At 52.0% G+C, this 23121-nt stretch overlaps 1 protein-coding gene across 1 annotated transcript in view; it reads right to left on the minus strand.

Moving 5' to 3' along the window:
* Nucleotides 1-23121, minus strand: part of IQCA1 (IQ motif containing with AAA domain 1) — a 123910-nt gene that overhangs the window by 70277 nt on the left and 30512 nt on the right. Inside the window, exon 7 of the mRNA XM_058664267.1 lies at nucleotides 5751-5835. Within this exon, the coding sequence (XP_058520250.1) occupies nucleotides 5751-5835 (85 nt within the window). The remainder of the gene's footprint in view (nucleotides 1-5750; nucleotides 5836-23121) is intronic.

Here is a 23121-nt window from a genome sequence, read left to right on the forward strand (position 1 = left end):
CACAAAGCGGCGGGGTGACCGCCAGGTTATTCTCATGCCATTTATTCCTTTTTGCTCACATGGTTGGGATGCCACCTTAATTACAGGGTGCCCTCCTCCGTGTTTGGGTGTACTCTTCCCCACTAAGGTCTTTTTCGTCACGTGTCTGGACCAACGGGCTCTTAATAACAGGTTTGAACACCTGCCAGGACTTGTTCCTTCTCCTCACACTCCGGTTTCAGGATTTTAATGGCTGTTTGCAGTTACTGTTTTCCAACCCGCAGTTCAGGACGGCCACTCCCTACCCCAAGTGCTGTAACACCATGCTGCTGGCGTTTTTATCTGGATCCTATGATATTCACACATAGTATCTGTGACAGAGTTGTTGACAAATATTGAATAGTCCTAATGTGGATACTTTCCATTTCTTTGTATCTCTCGGAAATGTCTTAAACACTTCTTCAAACGGAATAGGCAGTTGTTATTAATCGCATTACTGAGTATTTCATGTTGTCATTGTTGCAAACACAATCTATTTTCTAAGTCATGTAAGCATATAGAAAGCAATAGCTTTCTGAATGTTAAGTTTCTAACTTTCCATCTTATTTCTCCTGCTATTTACAGTGCATTTCCAGTCGGCTATCTTTGCTCTTTTGCGTGTAGGGCCTTCGTCAGTATCTGCCACTCGAACGCCTCTTTCATCCCACGTCACCTCTGTGCTGTTCCTCCAGGAGGCCTCAGCAGTTCCCATGTGACACCCTCGACAGCAGTAGCCCTTCCTGGGCTTCTCCTGTCATTTGAAATACTTATTAGTGATTTTAATTAAGCACAATACTGAGTTTTGAAAGAAGATAGAAATATTTTTGTGCTAAAGAAGTACTCACATATTCAAATTTTGTTGAGTGTTATATGTATACTTTTAAAGATGTATTTGCAAATCAGAGCTGCAGGTGTGGGGAGAGGGAGGGCTATCTTTTGCTGCTTCACTCCCCAGATGGCCACAGGAGCCGGGCTGGGCCAGGTGGAAGCAGGAGCCAGGAGCTTCACCCGGGTCTTCACATGGGAGGCAGGGGCTCAAGTATTTGGGTCATCTTCTGCTGCTTTCCCACGAGTACTAACAGAGCTGGATGGGAGGGGGAACAGCTGGGACATGACACCCACACTGGATGCCAGCATTGCAGGCGGCTTTACAAAATGTGCCACAGTCGTCAGGAATGGGCGCTGAATCCCTTCTGGGCCTCTTCTGAGGATGTGCCACATTCGTGGGCACCCTACGCTGTAGTCGCTCTGGCCCTCTGGAATAATGGCCACTCAGTTGCTCGTCTTACCGATCTGATGTGCTGCTGGTTTCACCTTGGAATATCTCAGCTCACATTATGCATTAAGACTCAACACTCTGTGTGCATTTGGGTTGGGTGTTGATACACAGATTACGGCATTCTGTATTGCTGCCGTGGTTTGTAAATCCCACTGCTCTCTCTCTTCACGCTGCTGCCACATCAGGTGCAGCTACAGCCACTACGACCAACCCTGACGACCACCAGGATTTTCTGCCAGATGTCAGTGTTCGAAGCACATCTTTGTGGCATCGTGTCTAATTGTCCTATCGGTCCACGGAGGCAGCGCTTGCTGGTATCTCCACTTAGAGCTGCAAAGCCCATGACAGAGAAGAAGCAGTTGTAGACATATTGCATGCCATGTGACTTGTCACTCATCCGTGTTTTGAAGTCAGTATGGGGGGGGTGGACCAGCAGATAAGACGCTGGCGAAGACCCCGCAGCACATGAGCACGTATGACTCTCAGCTCTGGCTCCTAACTCCAGCAGCTGTCAGTGTGTGCCTTGGCAGGCAGGGGTAATGGCTTGGGAAGTTGGCTCCCTGCCACTCATGGGGGCATTGGCTTGACTTCCTGGCTGCTGGCTTCAGCTCATGGGCAGCCACTGCGGGATGACTGAGTGGATGGGAGCTCGGTCTGTTGCCTCAATACGTCATAAAAACTCGACTAATCTTACTGCAGCCCTCTCTGCTTTTCTCCAGGTATGAAGCAACTGTGCGTGTCTCCTCTTGGTGGCCAGACCGGACGTTCATTCCACTTCCGACTGCTTCTCACAGACTACTAAGACATTCCACCGACATTCCTAATCCGATAATGGCCACCTTTCGAAACTGCCACCAGGCATGCTGGGCCCCTGGCCGCTCAAGACTCAGCTTGTGCCTGACCATTTAGCTGGAGAGACAAGAGCAAAGCCGGAAGAACGGGAAATTCTAACACCAGATTAACTTGACAGCGACTCTGGGTGGGGCAGGATGCACTGCCAAGGAGTGGGGCTGATAATCAGTTTGCATGGGGCTCAGTGGGGAATGCTGGGGTCCTCTGTTGGGGGGCAAGGCTTGGGGAGCGAGGCCAGCTCCACCAGGGAGGTGAGGGAGCAGCACTTCCTGTGGATAAGGAGCTCAGCGTGCTGGGCCCAGAGGGTTCACACCGGGTGTCTAGGACATGGTAGGCTGTCTGCAGGGTTGTGGGGTCAGCTGTGCTGCCGGTTTTACTGCTGCCTGGCACTTCTTTGTCGGTGTCGTAAACAAGGCAGGAGAAAGCAGCTTTGTAAACATCCGTGGCAGGGGTCAGCCAGTTCTGCTGCGAGTGCCAGACCTGGCCTGCAGTCCATCTCTGAGCATTGTGGAGTGGCGCCCAGCCAGCCCGCTGGCTCACCCACCGCTTCTGCTTGCTCTCATGCCCCACGGCGGAGCTGAGACACTCCGCCAGAGGCCATGTGCTCCACAGCCTCAAGTATTTACCGCTCAGCCTTGTATGGAAAACACCTGCCAATTTCTCTCTTCGTTAGAATCAGTTTCCCAAACAGCTCTGATGAGTGAAGCGGAATACTCAATAATTTTCTTGATATTTCCTGGATCCTTGCTCATTTTTTTTAAAGGTTTATTTATTTATTTGAAAAACAGAGTAAGAGAGAGAGAGCTGCAGAGGGCTGCTTCACCTGGCAGTGACCCCACACGGCCATCGGCAGGCTCTCTGGGCCTCCCGCGTGGGTGGCAGCAGCCCAGGTACTGCGTCATCCTCTGCTTCTTTCCCGGGCACAGTAGCAGGGAGCTGAGTTGGAAGTGGTGTAGCTGGCACTACAATTGGTGCTGGCGTCACAGAAGATGGCTTAACCCACTGAACCACAATGCCAGGCTAAAATACTCCTTTAAAAACGTCATGCTGAGCTGGTATTGGGTTGTAGTGAGTAAAGCAGCCATCTGCACTGCTGGCATCCCGTACGGGCACCGGTTCATGTTCTGCCTGCTAAACTGCCAGTCCACCTCCCAGCTCACATGCCTGGCAAAGCCATGGAAGACGGCCCTGGGCCCCGGCACCACAGGGACCCCAGAGGAAGCTACTGGCTCATGGCTTCGGCCTAGTGCAGCCCTGGCTGTGCGGCCACTTGGGGAGTGAACCAGTGGATGGAAGATCTCTCTCTCTCCATGGAACTCTGATTTGCAAATAAATAAAAATTTTAAAGTTATAAAATGCTATATTAATATGTGTATCTAGCAACAATGCGTCAGAATGACTTTTTTCCTCATATACGCATCAACTCATTATCGTGATTTAAAATTTGTACCCATGCCATGGGTGAAGAGATACAGCAGCCTTTTATAAATTCCCTTGCTAGCTGCTTTTCACAAACTTACTTGATTAAATTTCTGTTTTTGAGTCTTTGTCTTCTTTTCCTTTGGGGAATCAGGTTTTTCCTGCTGTTCTCTTCTTCTCCTTCTTTTCCTCTCCTTCTTCTTCTTCATTTAATTTTTATTGGAAAAGCAGATTTACAGAGAGAAGGAAAAAAAACCAGAGAGAAAGATCTTCCATCTGCTAGTTCACTCCCCAAATGGCTGTAACTGCCAGATTTGAGCCAATCTGGAGCCCGGAGCCAGGAGCGTCTTCCGGATCTCCACGCGGGTGCAGGGTCCCAAGGCTTTGGACCGTCCTCGACTGCTTTCCCAGGCCACAGGCAGGGAGCTGGATGGGAAGTGGAGCTGCCGGGATTAGAACCGGCGCCCATATGGGATCCTAGTGTATTTGTGCTACGCCCTTTTCTATTGCTTTCTAAGAATTCTATATACACAGAAGCTATGTCAGGCTTGCTATAAATACTTCCCTTAGTTTATTATATGATTTTAATATCATTTTTGTAATCTGTCTGCCATTTGAGTTGTGTGTTATTGAATACATCAGCCTGTTCTCTTGATTTCCCAGGTCTGAGGAGGTTCAGTAAATTAATTCGCATTCAGCACTTAGCCTGGTGCTTGGCACAGGATGTCTGTCGGTCATGTTGCCTTTGCTTGTTGCTGGTTGATCTGCTCTTGCCCAACACCTGGTGTCTCTGCAGCTCTCTAGTTTAATGCCAACAGGGAGGGTCCCCTGCCATTGCACTCATTCTAGTTCTGTTCCAAAAAATTTGTGGAAATTTCCAAAAATCCGTTTTTCTATTGGAACTTCTAAGTAAGCGTATCAATCAAATTGCTTAGAGTTTGTTTGGAACTAGATTAACAGCATGGGATAATGGAAAGGTAATGTTTTCTTGATTTCAGTCAAATAATTCCTCACTCAGTTTGTTCACAGTTTCGGTTCTGTCAATATAGTTCTGTACGGTTCTGTAAAATGCATAGATATAATTCCTTACGAAACTCGTTGGATTTTCTGTCACATAATTTGAACAGAGGATCATCAAATATTTCTAACTCACTTTTAAAATCTTATTATATCTGCTAAAATTTCCCAGGAAAGTTTGACTCACAGTTCTGACAGGAGCATCTAAAAAATGTTTCCATTTAGTACTGTCGTATCACAGCTGAGAATTGATCAAGCAAGCTTAACCCAGCTTCTCCGGCCAAGGTGGGCCAAAGGTGCTTTCCTCGCATTAGTTTATACAGATAATTCAAAACCAGCTTTTGATGTAAATTCTGAGTGCTAGCGGAGTTGGTGGAGGCAATCCGTGGTGTTGGCCTGGCAGGGTTTGCTGGAGGCAGGCCCAGCACCCAGGCTCTGCAGGGCAGTGGCCAGAGGCACAGTGGCTAAGCGGAGCTTGGAGGAGTGCAGTCAGGGCTGCCGGCAGCCGGGACTGCAGACGGCAGGGCAGTGAGAGGAGCAGGGAAGTGAGACCAGCACAGCAAGGGCTGCTTGGTTGTAGCCGCTCAGCATTCACCCAGAGGACGCCCCCCAGTTGGCACACTGCCAAGGGCAAGCTCACTTTGGAGTGCAGTGCGGGAGATGAGGGAGTTCCAGAGTGTTCAGGCAAAACGTGTGTGGCGGGCCCGGTGGCATGGCCTAGCGGCTAAAGTCCTCGCCTTGAACGCCCCGGGATCCCATATGGGCACCTGTTCTAATCCCGGCGGCTCCACTTCCCATCCAGCTCCCTGCTTGTGGCCTGGGAAAGCAGTCGAGGACGGCCCAATGCATTGGGACCCTGCAACCGCGTGGGAGACCCGGAAGAGGTTCCAGGTTCCCGGCTTCAGATCAGCGCGCATCGGCCCATTGCGGCTCACTTGGGGAGTGAATCATCAGACGGAAGATCTTCCTCTCTGTCTCTCCTCCTCTGTGTATATCTGACTGTAATAAAATGAATAAATCTTAAAAAAAAAAGTGTGTGGCGAGAAACCAAGTGTGTTGCCTTGTGTCTGCTGACGAGCACCCGGGAGTGTTCCCATGTACACATTTGTGGGTAAATAACCAAGACCGAATTACACAACGACCCATTTCTCAAAAACCTCCGCACCTGCTGTGGGGTCTTGTTGGAGAAAATGACGGCAGAGCCTCCTTCTTCTTCGGCGGGGTAGTCAGGGAACGTGCCGGTCAGATTCCTGCAGGAGGAGACAGAGGGAGGGCAGCGTGAGGGGGACCGGTGGCTCTCCCGCTTGGCACATGCTGCAGTCACTGACAGGTGGCAAACCAGGTGGGAATCCTGTGGATGGGGGCAAGGCACGTGCAACCCGAGACATTCAGGGTGGACCCCTTCCTCTGGGGACTTGCTGCTCTGGGACCAACGCTACTTTTTACAATAGATCATGTTTTATTTCTTCTTCTTCTTCTTTTTTTTTCTTTAAAAAAATATTGAGGTACTCTGCTTTTTGAGTTAAGGGTGAAGCCAGACACACAAATCATTTCTTCCTGTTTAACCTTTAGGATAAACACAGGATTTTGACGACAAACGGGAGGATGGAGTTGTGCAACTCACAAATCCAGTGACTGGGTGTGAAATACACACCTGCTCTTCAGAATCTAATTACGTTTGTGTGTTACTGCGTAACATGGAGTGACAGCTACATCGGCAAGACAGGCTTTCAGATTCCACGTTGAGAGTTTCATACGGAACACACAGTTACTATTTCTTAAGGAAGCTGGTTTTGCCACAAATGTCACATTGATTTAACACAGAGACGGGAAAAAGTTTCTGCCAATCTGGTGCTAGTGATTCACAACTGTGTGACGATTGAAGAGACGGAGAGGACCACATCTCAAGAGACTTCATAACCATAGTTCTCAAACTCTCCTCGGAGCCCTTCACACTTCAACATTTTTTGAGGATTCCAGAAAGCTTGTTGTGTGACTTACAGCCAATGATATTTAATTTTATAGTCAATTTTGTATTTATGTAGATATCTAATTAGATATTTAAACTTGGGAACTTCTAAAATATATATATCTAGTTCATGAAAAAACAATCTCATTATATGCTAATACACACCCACACATTCTTATAAATATTGCATATATTTTTCCAAACAGCAACAACAAGACATTCTCGAGTTGTGCTACAAGTCTCTTTAACGTCCTTCCAATGGAAGTGAGTGGCATGACCGTGACTGCTCCTGGAATCTGGTGCCAGGCGCTGTTCTGGTTGAAGTACAGAGAGACAGTACGCCCTCACACAAATACGCCAGAGGCAAACAGGGCAGAGGGAGACCTTACGGGCCCTTTACATAGGGAACAGACTCTGCTCTGAGTCAACCGGCGACTGGATGGGGTGGCTCCCTAGTGGCTGGCTGGGACATGAAGTCTGAAATGGCCTGTTGTGGCTGGGATGTGGTCTCAGTCCCTGCAATGTTCATGAGTTCGGGAGTTTGGTGAGCAAGGTGGTGGAATGGAAAGGTGGTGGGACTTCTAAGAGGTGCACTTAGGGATCAGTGGTCGGGTCCCTAGGGTGCTCATCATCCATCCATTTGTCCATCCACCCATCCACTCACCTACCTAGCTATCCTTCCATTCACATATCAGGCTGGGGAACCTTTTATTTGGCTCAGGGCCTTCTGGATAACAGTTGTATAAAATCATCAAGCTAACAGCCTGCTATAGAGACACTGGATTTCAAGCCTTGCTGTGGTTGCCTTGACAGGGCCAGACCACATGACTTTGTGGACCTTATATGGCCCACAGGCTGGATGCCCCCTCCCTGAGTCAGAACACATTTGTTTAGCACCAGCTAGACTCTGGACCTGAGATGACTGAGGCCAGGCACAGCAGCTCTCACATTCCACAATCATGGGACTGTCCGATGCCTCAATCTGCCCCACACATGGTCTGTCATGAAGCCCACTGCCCAAGCGTTTCTCATGGCTTGGCCATGTCCTATCTCATATCTGCACGGTCCAGGCTGACCAAGACTCAAAACCCTGTCACTGTTTCCTTATTCCCTCCACAGCCCCTTGTCCAAGCAGCTGGAGGGTACTTTCATTTCTGTATGTTGCAGCTTGTGTGTGGAAGCTGCTAGAACAACATGGAATTACTTTTCTCAAGCCCTGACAACAGCAGCAAAAGGATAACAAGTAAGCCTGAGAGATGACGAAGGAGGGGTCCACACTCATGCCTGATAACCACAACGATCCTAAGAGTCCCAGCCAAGACCCCAGCCCTGCACCCAGGCCACCTGCAAAGACCAAGGGCACCTGCACTCCAGAATCAGCTGAGATGCCAAGACTGCGGAAGGAAAATGGCTTCCACAGGTCTCCTCTTCCTCTTGCTTTAGCCTTTGCAACCCTCTCTGGGTGTCCCTCCCTCAGTACACTCCGACTTCATGATCCCACCGCAGTCTCTGCTGTTCCTGCACAAACGCAGCAATTGCTGCAGAACCGTCCTCTGCTATTCAGTGTGACCACATTTAGTTATCTGAAAGTCAGAAAGGGGGTAGGGGTGGAGAAGAGGGAGGGGAGAGGGAGAGAGAGAGGGAGAGAATCTTCCACCTGCTGGGCCACTCCCCAAATGTTGGCAATGAGCCAGGCTGAAGCCGAGTTCCAGGAGTTTCACATGGGTCTCCTATATGGGTCCAGGGGCCCTAACATTTGGGCACTACTCTGCCCATTTGTCCAAACCATTAGCAGGAAGCTGGTTTAGAAGTAGAGCAGTTGGCACATGAGACAGTGTCCACAGGAGCTGCCAGTGACATGAGACAGGTTGATCTGCCATACACAATGTTGGCCCTGTTCAATACAGAACCTACACACACGCACAAACTCAAGACAAATCAACCAGGTTATGGTTTAATAATACTTGTATTTTCACAGTACCTTTGTAAAAGCAGTATCAAATGTTCTCATTTTTAACAGATTAAGGTAAAAATGACCCTTAGTCGTGTTTATGTAATCAACTCATACTCTGAAAAATGAATTTCATCCTCACCAAATGTAAAAACTGTTGCAGGGGACTGTATTTCAGAGGTGGGTGTTGCAGTGTGGGGGGTTAAGCTCCCACTGGGGAAGCCTGCATCTGCAGGTGTCCCAGTGCTGCTCGGAGTCCCGGCTCCTCTGGGAGCCAGCAGAGGACGTGGCTCCCTGGTAAGCACAGGGGACTGGATGAAGAGCTGGGCTTCGGTCTGGCCTTTCTCAGCCTGTTGCAGGCCTTTGGGGAAAGAACCAGTAGCTGAAAGACCCTCTCTGTTGCTCTGCCTTTCAAGAACATGAAAAGAAATAAGCACTCAAAAAATTAAGCCTGAAAAAGCACCCAAGACAATGAAAATAAGCCAAAAACATATTTCAAAATCCGTGTCTAGACAGTGTTGTGCCGACGGCTCTCTATCACGCACAGTCGCACACACGTGTTCCATGTGTGCGCATCTTCCTGTCTCCCTGGGGGTGGGGCCGGGAGCAGTGCTCGGCGGTTGGGCCCCTGCTTGACCTTGGTTCACACTGACTGCGACTTTTTCCAAGTCCTATCCTGGCGCCTTGGTTAGCTGGAGCACACGCAAGAGTGTTTCAGCGTGCTGAGATTCCCTCCACCTGATCCTACTCTGTCAGTCTCCTGCAGTACTAGGGGGACACTGGCACACCGCCCTGCTGCGCCTCCTGCCCACAGGGTGCGGGCAGCAGGTCGCTGCTGCGTCCAGGGATTGCGTGGCAGTGCTCCGGCACATCCTGCCTCCGAGGACTCCAAGGAGAGGCCCCGATACGCCAGGAGGAGTGCAAAGACAGGTGCTATTTTAGCTTTCATGGCGCTTTCAGGGCGAACAGCGGGGACTCTGACAGCCTTGACCACAGGGGATGGCCCACCTGGGATGCCCCCTGGAGTAACCAAGGAGCCCAAATTACATGCTGTCAGCAACAGGCGCTTGGTGGTCAAACGTGGAAATGCAGCTTTCTGCTGTCTGTGGAATCCGATCCGGAAAAGCTGCCTGTTCCTGCCCCTGCTGAGCCGGGAGTCCCACGTCGCCTGGTGGTGGTGAGCCTGGGAAACTTGTAGAGGGCTGGGCAGTCGCGGGCACCTGCCGGAATGCGTGCAGGTGCCAGGGAGGGGGCTGCCACCTGCACACAGGATTTGCCCCTCAGTGGCCTGTTCCACCTTGGGCCTTCTCACACCCGTAGACCCCAGGGTCCTCCTCTTCCTGCCTGCCCCCTCTTGTCGGGATGCAGCTCACAGTGGAGTTCTCAGGGCCACCCCAGCTTCCAGCTCCCAAGACAAGATCCCTGGTGTGGTCCCCACTAAGGCAGTTAGGGGCGGCATTGGGCCCCTGCACCTCAGGAGGTTGCCTCAGTGTAGGTAGGCCCCCTGCAGACGCCAAGGGTTCAGGATGGCTCTGACTCTGTGGGGCCAGGATCACCCAAAAGGGCGGGCTTTTGGGCGCCAAGATGGATGGACATAGGGGCACGATAGACCTGAGGAAGACCTGGGGAGGAGGTGCCCTGCATGAGAAGGGAGAAGGGTGTGAGACAGCCCCACCCTCCAGCATCCACCTGCTCACAACTGGGGAGCGGTGGGAGCATGGTACGTTTCTGAGGCTGCTGGACTTGGCTGGGCAGCCCTGACAGACGACCACCCAGGCTTAGCAGCGCCTCTGACGCTGTGGTCCATCTCGCTCCTTCTTGGCTCCCATGCAGGCTTTGTCCAGCTTTCCTATGACCTGGTTTCTCTGTCTCACACCCCAAGGGCACATGAGCAGCGTCTGCCCGCTGCATCACCCTCCAGACACTTCCTCTCCCCGCACGGATCACTCCTGCTCCGTCTGCTCTCCTGGGTCCTTCTCGCTTCCCCACCTGGTTCACGCTCTGTGCTCCAGATCACAAACCTCCTCCTTTCCCTCCTCTTGCATTTTTTTTTTCTAATTCAGAAAGTGGAAACTCCTTCTCCCAGTTGCTCCAAGGACCCAGGCAGGGATTGTCCTTAACTTCATTCTTCTCCACCCAAGTTCAACCCACAGCACATCCTGCTGCTGGCTCCCCCTTGCCTGGGGCCAGGCCAGCTGTTACTGGGATACCCACACCTAAGTCACCTCGAGCCACTCCTTGCTCAACGTTCACCAGTTCGCCCCCAGTTCTCTTACCCAAAAGGAAATCCACACCCAAAACATTGTTCTGCTCAGCATGGGCCAGGCTGTATGCAATTAACAGCAGTGGCCCCATTTGCCTTCTAGTGTCCCAAGTCAGTCAGTCACTGGACTGTTGCCTCCCTCCATGCAATCCCAGCCCCTCTGTGGCCCCGCTTCCACGGCCTCCCACTTGCCCGTGGGAAACACCACACGTGCCCTATTCCTCTACTTTCTGGAAGGTTTTGTTCATGCGTGGCCAAGCCAGAGGGGTCCTCCCTGACCACCGTCAGATCTCCCTCTGATTCCACAACCACAGGTCCCTGTGAGGACTGGAGAAGGAAGGAATGTGTCCTGCTCTGGCTTTGGACAATAGACTCAGTGCCTCCGTGCAGTGTAGAAGGCACAGCAGTGCACTGCTTAGGAACATCTCCTCCTGGGGCCACTGGTGTGTGTGTGTGTGTGTGTGTGTGTGTGTATGTGTAAGGGTATGATATGAGCATGTATATATGTGAGCCTGCATTCATATGCATGTGTGAGCATGTGTGTGAATGTATGTAAGAGTGTGAGCATATATGTGCAAGTGTGTAACTGTGTGTGACTGTGTGAGTATATTGAGTGTGAATGTGTGTATGTATATGATTGTGTGTGCAAGTGTGTCTGTACATACGTGACCTCTGCGTGACTGTGTGAGTGTGTGCATATGAGTGTGTGGTCCAGGGTTGGCTGACACATAGAGCATCACTTGTGGTCTAGCAGGTGCAAGCATCTTCTCTACTAAAAACAAAACTTGCCACAAAATCCTCTGAAACATGAGCAAGCGTTGAGCATGGGTCTCTGTGGGTTCACTGTTCAATCATGCCTTTGCCTCAACCATGGGCCCAACGCCATGTGGTCACCTTTGCATCTGTGCCACTCTGCTGGTTAATGAGCCAACACACAGCGCCTGTCGGGGTGTCACTGCTGAACTCCTTCCCCTCCCTCAATGCTGGTACCAGGCAAGGAGGAAGCAGCCCCTCCTGTCCGGCGCCCAGTGGCGTGCAGCAAGTGAAGCAGCTGTGTGAGATCATCACAGATGGACCATCTCAGGTGGGCTTCCCTTCCACTCGGGTCTACAGGACAGAACAAAAGCGGCCATGGCAGACGCTGGCCAGAGGACACAGGCACCTGCGCCTGTGGACTTAGCTACCTCTTCTGAGTGGTTCACACACATTTAGTCACCTGCTGGTATAATGTACAGGGTGGGATTTCTCTGCAAGCAAGAATCTCCAAGGACAGCACCCAAGAAGGGAGCCGGCTCCTGGCTTCCCTAGGCAGTGTCTCCTAAGGGACCGTGTGCCCGGGCACCTCCCAGGCCGAGCAGCTCCTGCAGTAGTCACTGCCATCGGTGCCACGTCTCGCCCAGAGATGTCTCTGCCAAATTGCACGGTCTAGGACTGGGGCCTCCAGCCCTTAGACGGGGCCTGCACCCCATCACACTCCACTTTTCCTGAGGGCTGGGGTTCTACTTGTTGACACTGCCTTGAACTCCAACCACCCCGTCACTCTGGCTCTCTTCAGCCCCTCCATCTCCCACACTTCCACCAGGTCTGCAGCCTGGCAGCCCAGCTGTCCATCTCTGTGTTTGATCTCACAGAGGCAACGTCCATCCTGAGGCTGCCCTAGCCTTTGAGAGGCGTCCTGCCAGGCAGCTCCCCAGACTGCCAGATCGTATCACCTATCACAGATCCACCATGGGTTCCTTGAGGGAGCTCAGCCACACTCTCCATCCTGGCTGTGCTAACAGAATTGACACTCCCACCAGCAGTGCCTACCACGTCCCCGTTCTCTGACTCCTGGCCAGTGTGCATGTGTGCATGTGTGTGTGTCTTTTTGATAATAGCTATTCTAGCCAGAGTCCTTAAATATGTATAATTAAAATAATAATTCAAAGGAGGGCACAAAAATTTAAATCCATGCATAGTCCCTGTTCTCCCCTCCCTTGCCACACGCACACAATCGCTATGAACATCTTGAAAATGTCTGGTGTAGCACACACATCTGGTGATGTCTAGGATCTGGGGGACCCTTTCTGTGCCCAGAACATTCCCCCTGTAGCTCTGCAGTGGGAGGTGGGGTGGGATTCTCCTGAAGGCAAGGGGGCTCTCTGCACTGTGGGGGCAGCCATGAGACCTGTGCCAGCCTGCCCAGACCTGCTGCCGCACTGCCTTGCCATCAAGGCAGCTGCCCTTGGCGCACAGCTTGCAGATGTCTGCTGAGCACAGCAGCCATGCTAGAAGGTCAGACATTCTGTCCAAGCTCACTCTGCATGGTCTTACAAGGTCAGGGTGAAGACTCATCAAAGAGCAGCCAGCCAGAGCTGGGTTTCGTAGGGCAAGGACAGTGCGCTGGGACAAGCCCAGGCACCTCTGGAGTCGCAGGCATGACAACAGGGGAGAGACGGCCTGCGGGGGCCGGGTCTGTTATTCTGCCCCGTGGCAGGAAGAGGCAAGCAGAGGGACCCACGTGTGCCTGCAGCTTGGGGCTGCTGCCTGGCTTCCCTCATGGAGTACAGCACAGTGCCCCTTACCCTGCCACCAGCACGAGGGTCTGTGATGAAGCAATACGGTGCTTTTCAATAAAAACCGATTTCACATTTTGTGGCTGGTGTTCTGCTGTGTCTTAAGAGTGTATTATAATGGCATGTGTGATGTTTACAGAGGCATCGGCTCCATTTTCTTCTAAACTCCTTTTTTGGTTGTTATAGTTGAGAAATCGTAACTGCTCCCCTGGGGGTAGGTTTAGATTCTCAAATCTGGTTTTACCAATTAAAGCCATCACGTCTCTGCAGCTGTGTCCCTCTCCTTCGGATGACTTTAAAACTTCATCAGTCAGGGATTCCACGGGCCGTCCTTTGGCGTCAGTTCCTGGGCTCTCCACTTTGTCTCCTTGATCTATGCTCACGAGTTCATACTAGTACAATGTGGTTACCTTATTTTTCTTTATGATATACTTGCAAATAAAGTGCCATTTGTCCTTCCCTACTGTTCTGATTCTCTTATTTTAATCCTAATGACTTTAATAATTATGTTTTCGAGTTCCATAAATAATCCTGTTGGGATTTTAATTGAAATCACATCAACCCCATAAATTACCCAGAATAGATTGATCATCTTTCTATGAGACGGCCAACGTGGCGCGCCTCTCCATCGAGCCAAGGACTGGCTCCTTGATTCGCACACCCACTCGCTTCGCCACCTGCACACACTGAGGCTTGAGAGAAGCACACTTCCTACATTGTTTAAAATGTTTATTCCTCTTATTTCCTTGCCACATCATTCACCTGGCTGTCGTCCCTCAGGGGTGCCGGTTCTCACCAGCCACCTCCTCCCTGGGAAGGCCAGTACCTTTCTCCCAGAAGTGTTCGGCCACACTGTTTTTTTATTATTATTATTTTTTAATTCTCTATGACTCATTCGTCCACTCAGTGCTTACTTAGCATCTGCTATGCACCAGGCACTGTTGTAGGCCCAAGACACAGAGACCCCTGACCTGTTTGCGCTTGCGTTTGGGGCAAGCTTAGGTTCTGGGCGAGCCTCCAGCCTTTCTTCGCGCTGCTACGAGTGACTGACGCTCCCAAGTGCTTCTCTGCACGAGCACATGTGACCACCTTGCTTTCACGTCTGTGGGTCCTGCTCAAGTGGTGCTGTCCTTTCATGGCTTGCGGTTTTGGGACCTACAGGCATGTCTGATCTTGAACCACCTGGAACCCCACAGGTGACTGAGACAGCAAAGGAGAGAGGAGAAAAATGAGTGCGTACACAGGCTAGAAATGACGACAGGAAAACGTAACGGCGTGCTCAGCCCGCGGAAGGAGGACGCGGTCACAGGAGCCTAGGATGTTGTCTTCCTGCAAGCTGGCACACGTGGTGGCACCGCCCCTGCCCCTCAGACACTGGGATCCCTGAGGGGACCCTGAAGCTCAGCCCCTCCCATTAGATCCTGTTTCTGCTGGGCCTGGTTCCTGCAGTGACTGGGGGACCGTGAACCCAGCCTTGCTGTCCCTGCAACAGAGAAGCTGGGATTGCCTGAGGTCTGTGAAGGGCAACGCTGTCCCAGTCTGAGGTCCGTGAAGGGCCACGCTGTCCCCGTCTGAGGTCCATGAAGGGCCACGCTGTCCCCGTCTGAGGTCCGTGAAGGGCCACGCTGTCTGTCCCCCTCATCTCAGCATCCCTTCTGCTCCTGCCATGGACTTCACTGCCCTTGTGCGTAGACGGGGCTGGTGACTCAGTTCCAACCCATGGTAGATGCTCAGGGAGACCATGCTCATGTCCACTCTGTGCATGTGCCCCAGGACACTGGAGCTGTCCCCATGCTGCCTGGCTCTCATCTCCACTTGTTAGGATGCTTAGCTGCTGTACTGACAAGCCCACCCGGCCGGGTACTGAGCAAGACTGCAGCCTGTGGCCTGCTGGGAGCCAAGGCAGGGAGCTGATGTTGCCAGCAACCATGAGAGCTCGGCAGCAGAGGCGGCCTTGGTCGCCGTGTGCAGGCCTGGAAGAGTCAGATCAGTGGAGCTCAGGTTCTCAGGGTGGGCACTGTGAGAGAACACACACGTGCTCTCTGAAGCGACCAGGTTGAATGCCTGTGCAGCAAAGGGCGTTGAGCAGGCCGTGCTGGGGGCAGTGGTTTTGAGGGAGTCAGGCTGCATCAGGGGGTGGCCACTGCAAGGGCTGCAGAGAGAAGGGGTGGTTCTGGGGCAGGTGCAGGGAGGAAGGAGGGCTGAGGACAGGGTGCCGCCCTCCCCCGCAGGGCAGTGAGGAAGGAGGGCTGAGGACAGGGTGCCGGCCCTCCCCCGCAGGGCAGTGAGGCTTCGACAGCAGGGAATACCGTCCGAGTGCAGGCTGAGTTTTCCAAGTCCCACCTCCTCAGACTCAGAATGTTCTGTGGCCAGACATTCCAGAATGTTCTACCACCGGACACTCTGGAAGGTTCTACAACCAGACCTGTTCTGGGTGCTGACAAGAGGAACCCTTCCCACTGTGGGACTTGATGCGCGACATATTCCATCAGTGCCTCAGGTGAGGTGGGGAGGCACTGTGATGCACACGAGACACAAAGGAATCTGGCTTTAGTCTTGGGTCTCACCTCTAAGACATGGATTGCAAACACACCCAGATCTGGAAACCAGACTCCCCAATCCCAAACACTGCTGGCCCCAACTGTTTCAGATGAGGAGGGACTAAGCCCGTGCACCGCGCATGGCCCACCAGTCGTTCGGCACAGCCATGTTCAGAGTGCCATGCACGGGGGAGGGGTAGCATGACTTTCTGACATTTAATCAAGGATTAACATTGCTTTTTTAAAAAAACTAAAAATATGTTCCACAAAGCTAGCTGCCTTTCTCCTCTTCTGTCTGAAGAAGCTGGGGAAGCTATGATCTTCCAGTTAGCAACCAGGAGGGACGAGGTGTTGGTAAAAGTGCCTGTTGCAAAAGGATGCAGACTGCTGAGAAGTCTCGCCCAGATGTGTCAATGCCCAGCTCTGGGGTTTGGGGTGATCTAAGAATACGGTCTGCAACCCCCCTCCCGCCTGCCCTCACCAACCACCACCCGGCGTGCTAACTCTGAAGCCTTGCCATTTCAGACTCACAGCACAGAGATTTATCTGTGTTTCAGCAAGTAGGAAAAATATATGGATGGAGGGGTTTCCGGCCAGTACCCCCATGTACCCAGCCACCTCCACGAATGTCAGCAGACTCATAAATCATCTCCTATGCTCAGAAGAGAGCAGTGCGTACCCGCACAGAAGCTGCCGCCGTGTCACTCGCTGCCCATAAATTCACTTGCACGCAATCAAGGCAATGGGCTGCACATGGCCCTCATTATCGCCACCCTCCCTCTCCCTGCCACACGGAGGGGCTTGCCTCACCACTGAGGACAGGAGGGGACAGTGGTCTCACCCATGGCACACTGCAGACGGATCTCCTGCTACTCGCCACGAGCAGTGATTGGCAGATAGCGCCAGGCCTCGGCAGCTCTCCTGACGGGGAAGCAGCTTCCAGAATTTCACTCCTGTTTGAATTCTCCCGGGACACCCCCACTCCAGATTCCTTTTTCCAAAATTTTCTTGGAACAATACGCTCTGGGTGATGGGATGGACTGGCTTGGTTTTTGAGAAAATGATCTATGCGTTTTATGTTTGCTTTCCGGCCTTCGATAATATTTATGCAGAGAAATGAACACCCAGGCAAGAGCAGAAGGTTTCCGGAAGGAAGCTGAGCCCCTCGTTCAAACTGTCTCCACCCCCGCTCAAACTCCACCTGTCACTCGTCACTTGTCACTTGTCATTCATCACTCGGCACTCCTCCGGCAGCCCTTCCTTCTTGCAGGAGGGAGTCGTTTCCTTTTTGAACCCAAGAATCAAAAAACTTAAGGAAACTAAAAAAGATTTTTTTTTAGGAAGCTCCTGCAAAACACACACTAGGAAAAATGTAATCTATGCACGGATTTAACCTTACGGGGGCAACAAAATCAACTCCTCTAGCCATATGGCTGCGACTCCGGTGTTCACGGGACACAAAGGCGTGCTTCTGTCGGTCTGATGGTGTGCGCCACTACAGGACACAGAGCTGTGAGTCGGTGACGCGAGTCTGGAGACTTGACCGGCTGCTGCCGTCTCCCAGTCCCAGAGGAGAGCAGTGTAGACCCCAATGGTCACAGTCCTCCATGCTCCTGGACTACACACGGACTTACAGGCAGAGTCAGCCTTCCTGCAGAAGCCTCCAGAGCTGGCTATGCAGAGCCTGTGAGCCCTACATGGGCAACTTACCAGGAGCATTTGTCTAGGAGCCTCAGGATCTATGGGTCACAGGCACCTGGCACCTGCGTAAACCCCAAGTGCCCAGAGCCGCTGGGTGTTCCGAAGGTGATGTACTGTGAAGCTTAACATCAAAACCCACTGATCTCATGCCAGCTGTGCACCTGTTCTCCTGGCCCCAGAGGATCACGTCTGGGCCCACCTTTCCTGACAGCCTCCACCAGCCTCATGGATTTTCCATGACAGCAACAGAAGGGAAAAAATACCGAGGCACCTTCTCCTGTGAGCAACATTTACACGGTTCACATTCCTGTTCCCCAGGCGACCGCTGCCCCCGAGGATTCACAGAAAATGTGATGACACGGAGAATTCACAATAACAAGCCCCAGCTCACCTCCACGAATACCCGCTCCTCTCGCCCTGTGTCTTTCGAAAACTTTTTTTTTTCTTTCTCAAAGTGATTTCTGTTCCCTGCAGAAAACTTGTCTTACAAAGGAAAAGAACAAACACAGGTCTGGTCCCTGGACTCTGAGGATGGCTATTGTGAACGCCCTGGTGGCTTCTTTTTGATGTCCTTCAAAGTCCTTGGAGAGAGAACAATCTAGAGCCTTCCCTCGAAAACCGACTCCGGTTGCACACAATGCTGGTGCTTCAGAAGTCTTCACTCAGCCAGTGTTAGCGCAAGGCTGCCAGAAACTGCCCGTCTCCTTCCTTCCTTCCTTCCTTCCTTCCTTCCTTCCTTCCTTCCTTCCTTCCTTCCTTCCTTCCTTCCTTCCTTCTTCCCTTCCCTTCCCTTCCCTTCCCTTCCCTTTCCTTTCCTTTCTTCCCCCAATTTACCTGACTTCTCAGAGTCTGCTTTCTCATCTATGAAATAATTGAGGCAAGTTTCCTCAAATCCCACACTTCTTCCCCTCCTCTCACTGTCCCTCTCTTTTCTCCCCTCCTCTCTCTATCCTTGCGTCTCTTCTTTCAGTCATGCAGGACCACCCCGTCTCTGTGTGCGGAAGCTGAGTTGCAGGGGAGAGGAGGTACCGGGAGCCAGGAGAGAGGGGGGCCCTGGGGGACGCATGCTGTTGTTTTCTGTAGGACTCAGCCTTGAGCAGGCAGTGCGCTGTGGAGGGGCGGGGGCCATGTTGGGACGCACAGGAGGGCCCACGCTTGGAGTGTTTGTTCCAGGTGTACAGCTGGTCAGCCATGAACCCAGGGAAGCCACTAGAGAGCCCAGGCCTGCACCTGCTGCCCGGCACTGACTCAGAAGGGCAGGTGAATGGCCCATGAGTGCAGCTGAAGGGAAGGAGCCATGGGCAAAGGCGTGACAGCAGACAGGAGGAGGAATGCGCCCAGGGTGCTGCTGGCCAGGCTGTAGGGGGAGGGGAGGGTGCAGACTGTCCTCCGTGGCTCCTGGCCGCAGGCTGGGGCTGGGAGAGACATGCTTTGCTGGCCCTGTGGCCCCAGCACCCTCTGAAGCTCCTGCTCACCACCAAGGTCACTTCCTGGGTTTGGGTCACCGCAGGGGAGAGGTGATTGTGGACTTCCTGTTGCCATTGGCTGAGGAGGAGAAGGAAGGGTGCAGGGGGAAACCACAGCTTCCTGCCCTGGGCCTCCGTGCACTCCGGACAGACACTGCTCTGGTTCCTGGAGGTCCTCCACATCTCCCGGTTGCTCTGTACCCAGGAGTTCCTGGAGTCCCGTGTTCAGTTCATGCTTGGTTTACTCTGCTTGGTTTACTCTGTGTTGCTCCAGTATTGAGTCCCCCACATTACTGCACACCCCACAAGTGCCCTACTGCATAGCTTTACTCCATGGTCCTCAGGTTACTCCACTCCAAGCCCCAAGTTGCCCCATGGCCCTGTGCCCAGCCATAGCACCCACAGAGATGCCTGCAGCCCTGTTGTTAGGGGCACACACAGCAGTGAACCCAGGAGGGTGTGGGTGTAGCCAGCAGTGCATACTGCCCACTGCACTCTGAGTCTCTGGCGAAAGTCACCACGGAGGGTGCGTGGGGGTCCCTCACTCTTTACTCATGGCTGTGCAGGAAGCAGGCACAAGCCATACACACACACACTACTAACACACACATACACACCCCCAATACACACACACACACTAACATACACACCAGTACACATCCCCAATACACACACACCCCAAACACACACTACCAATACACACACCAGTACACGCCCCAATATGCACACACACCAACACACACATGCACACACCAGTACACACCCCAATACACACACACCAACACATACACACGAGTACACATGCACACATACACACACTACCAACACCAATACACACATACCAACACACATACTACCAACACATACACTAGTACACACACACAATCAACACATACACTAACACTATCAACACATACACCAACACATACCCTAACACACACGTATACATCCCAACATCAACAGACACCACATACTACCACCACACATATACACACTGAGACACACACATACCAACACCAACTCACGCACCAAGAAGCACACATATACCCCAACATACATATCCTCAACACATACATGCACACACATGCCAACACAGACCTGCTCTTCCAGATGAGGGTCTTAAGTCACAGAACTGGGATGTGAACTCAGGCAGCCTGTGTCTTCTGTATTTACACATGCACGTTTGAGTGTACATGTGTGTTGGAGTGTGTGACAGAGGGAGATTGGCTCAGGAGAGACATGTCACATCACATCCGAAGACTAAAGCCTTGACGGTGTCAACACCCCCTATCTGGCTTACCCAGCTGAAGATCGAGGGAGCTCCAAGCCCCAGAGCTTGTCCCCTGGGTCCTCATGTCACAGACCGTCAGTGACTTGGCTGACAAGCTGACCAGAGGCTCCTGATTCCACCATGTCCGGATCCCTTCTGGACTGGGACGAGGGCTGGGGCCTCTTTGACGGGGTTCCCTTTCTGTGCTGCAGAGCAGACACAACTCAGGAAAGAACCAGGCCATGGAGGCAGAGACAGGTTGCTTCCCACCTAAGGACAGGTTAGGGCTTTTGCAGAAATACCCCTTGGGGCAGGAGGCGACCACCCGGGTTCCAGGGAGCTGAGATGCCCAGGATGTGGGAGAAGGGGGAGCTGCCTGCTGCTCCCTCATGGACAGGAGCCATAGGCACATGAACTGGCTACAACGAGGTTATGGCCAGCACCCCTTGAAAATAAAGCTTACAGGGCCTGGTGCAATAGTCTAACAGCTAAAGTCCTCACTTATCATATGCCAGGATCCCATACTGGCACTGTTTCTAATCCTGGTAGCCCCACTTCCCATCCAGCTCCCTGTTTGTGGCCCGCAAAAACAGTCAAGGACAGCCCAAAGCCTTGGGACCCTACACCCATGTGGGAGACCAGGATGAAGCTCTGGGCTCCTGGTTTTGGATCGGCGCAGCTCTGGCTGTTGCAGCCACTTGGAGAGTGAATCACTGGATGGAAGATCTTCCTTTCTGTCTCTCTTCTCTGTATATCTGACTTTGCAATAAAAATAAATAAATCTTACAAAAAAAAAAAAGAAAAGAAACCTTATGGACATGTGCTGAAATGTGCCTGACAACTTTTGATGGATGCTAAGCAGGAAAACCAACCACAGCAAGACATTTCTGGAAACAAGAGCCACATCTGTGATTTCATACCTATGACTTCACACCTGGAACTTCACACCTGGGACTTCACGCCTGAGACTTCACACCTGGGACTTCACTCCTGAGACTTCACACCTGGGACTTCACACCTGTGACTTCACGCCTGAGACTTCACACCTGGGACTTCACACCTGGGACTTCACGCCTGAGACTTCACACCTGGGACTTCACACCTGTGACTTCCAGTCAGCAAGTTGGTGCTCATTTGTTATAGCATCATTGGAAAACTGATGCAATGCTTCCATTACATGCAGACCAGTGAATCGTGTGAAGCACTTAGGATCCTTGGTAGAGACCAAGGATACTACATACACACCCAATGATGCTCATCACCAAGCACTGGAGAGGCTGGGGAAGGACAGGAAGCAGCTTCCCATGAATTGAGTCACCACTCCATTTAAGGCGGCTCCTTTTGCGCACCAATACAACAGAACTGTCTCGGCGTGAGCAGGTGTGAGGTAGTGGATATGCCCGGCTCAAGGCTCAGCCTCCCGGGCTCCTTGGGCAGAGTTGTGGTCTGGATTATTGACTGAGTATCCCTGAAGGCCAAGGTGCTGAGGCCTTGGTTGCCAAAGTCTTGGGTGAATGGATTCAAAGTGGAGACTCCATCCATGGGAGGGGTTGGCTCCAGGGCTAGGTCTTTGGAGCTGTGCCCACGGGAAACACTCTGGAGAGATGGGCTTCCCAGGTCCCCACAGATCTTCTCGGTACACGCCTTTTGCCTCCGGCCACACTAATGGGGCCACATGATCACAGACAGCAGTGAGCCTCTAAATTGTAAATGGAAACAAAGGTTCCTTCTGAATGGCTGTTCGGCCTGTAAGGGAGCGACCAACAGCTGACTGACGCAGATGGAGAGATGACATCCCCACGTACACCCCAGGGCCTGGACAGCCAAGGAAACCTCAGAGAATCCACCCAAGGTTGGCCAGACCTCCTTTGAGACCCCAGCAGGTGGTGATCAATGAGAGATCCCTCCTTACATACAAGGGGATGTGCCAACTGTACAGAACCGCAAAGCTGGCAACAACAACAGAATACAAGAAGAAACTCCCACACTAGGACAAGTCTGTGTGAAACAGATGAGCCCACCAAGAGTGGGGTGGCCTATGTGCCTCACTTGTGTGGCCTCCCCGGCAGGTGGGGGAACGTGCTGCTCTAACTTCCGTCTCCTGCTGATGGCACGGGGAGGCCTGGGAAGTGATGTCCATGCCATCCAGGGTGTGTGTAGGCCAGAAGGCTGGGGACGGCTCTTGAAGACAGAGTCTTTCTGCTTCTCTCTCCAGCTTTCCAGCAGGTCAGAATGTGACGTGACTGCTACAGTAACAGGTCACCATGGATGACGCCCCCATCTTGCCTTGGGTAGTGTGTGCTTGGGGTGCTAGTGCAGCCTGTGTGTTCCCCAGCACCGCCTCTGCTTGGCCCTTTTGGGCTGATGATATTTTTCCTGGGCTCTAGATTGGCAGGTTTGCTGTAATGCCAAGTAACCGTGACCACAAGCCCGTTCAGCGTTTATGAAGCAAGCTAGTGCAAAAGTAAGAGGAAAAGCGAATGGTGCAAACCTTTGTTGGAGTGTTTTCTGAATTTAGGTAAAAAGTTAAATGTCAAATAGTTTAGTATTTTTCAATACATTTAACACATTACAGATGACTTTCACAGACACACACACACACATGCGTGCCAAAAAAGTGGCCGGCTAAACACGGGTGCTGTTCATAGAGGAAGAAAGTCTACTAAGAAAAACAGAGTGCTCTTCAAGCTCTCTGTTAATGTCATACATGCAAAGTAAAGTAAGCCAGGGGTGGCAATTTCACCGAGCTGGCAAGAGACTTAGCAGATTAGGATCGAATTATTAACTACCGTGTCCAGGTCATCGCAAGTTAGGCAGTCCT

The sequence above is a fragment of the Ochotona princeps genome, chromosome 5, assembly GCF_030435755.1.
Source record: "Ochotona princeps isolate mOchPri1 chromosome 5, mOchPri1.hap1, whole genome shotgun sequence".
NCBI classification, from domain to species: domain Eukaryota; kingdom Metazoa; phylum Chordata; class Mammalia; order Lagomorpha; family Ochotonidae; genus Ochotona; species Ochotona princeps.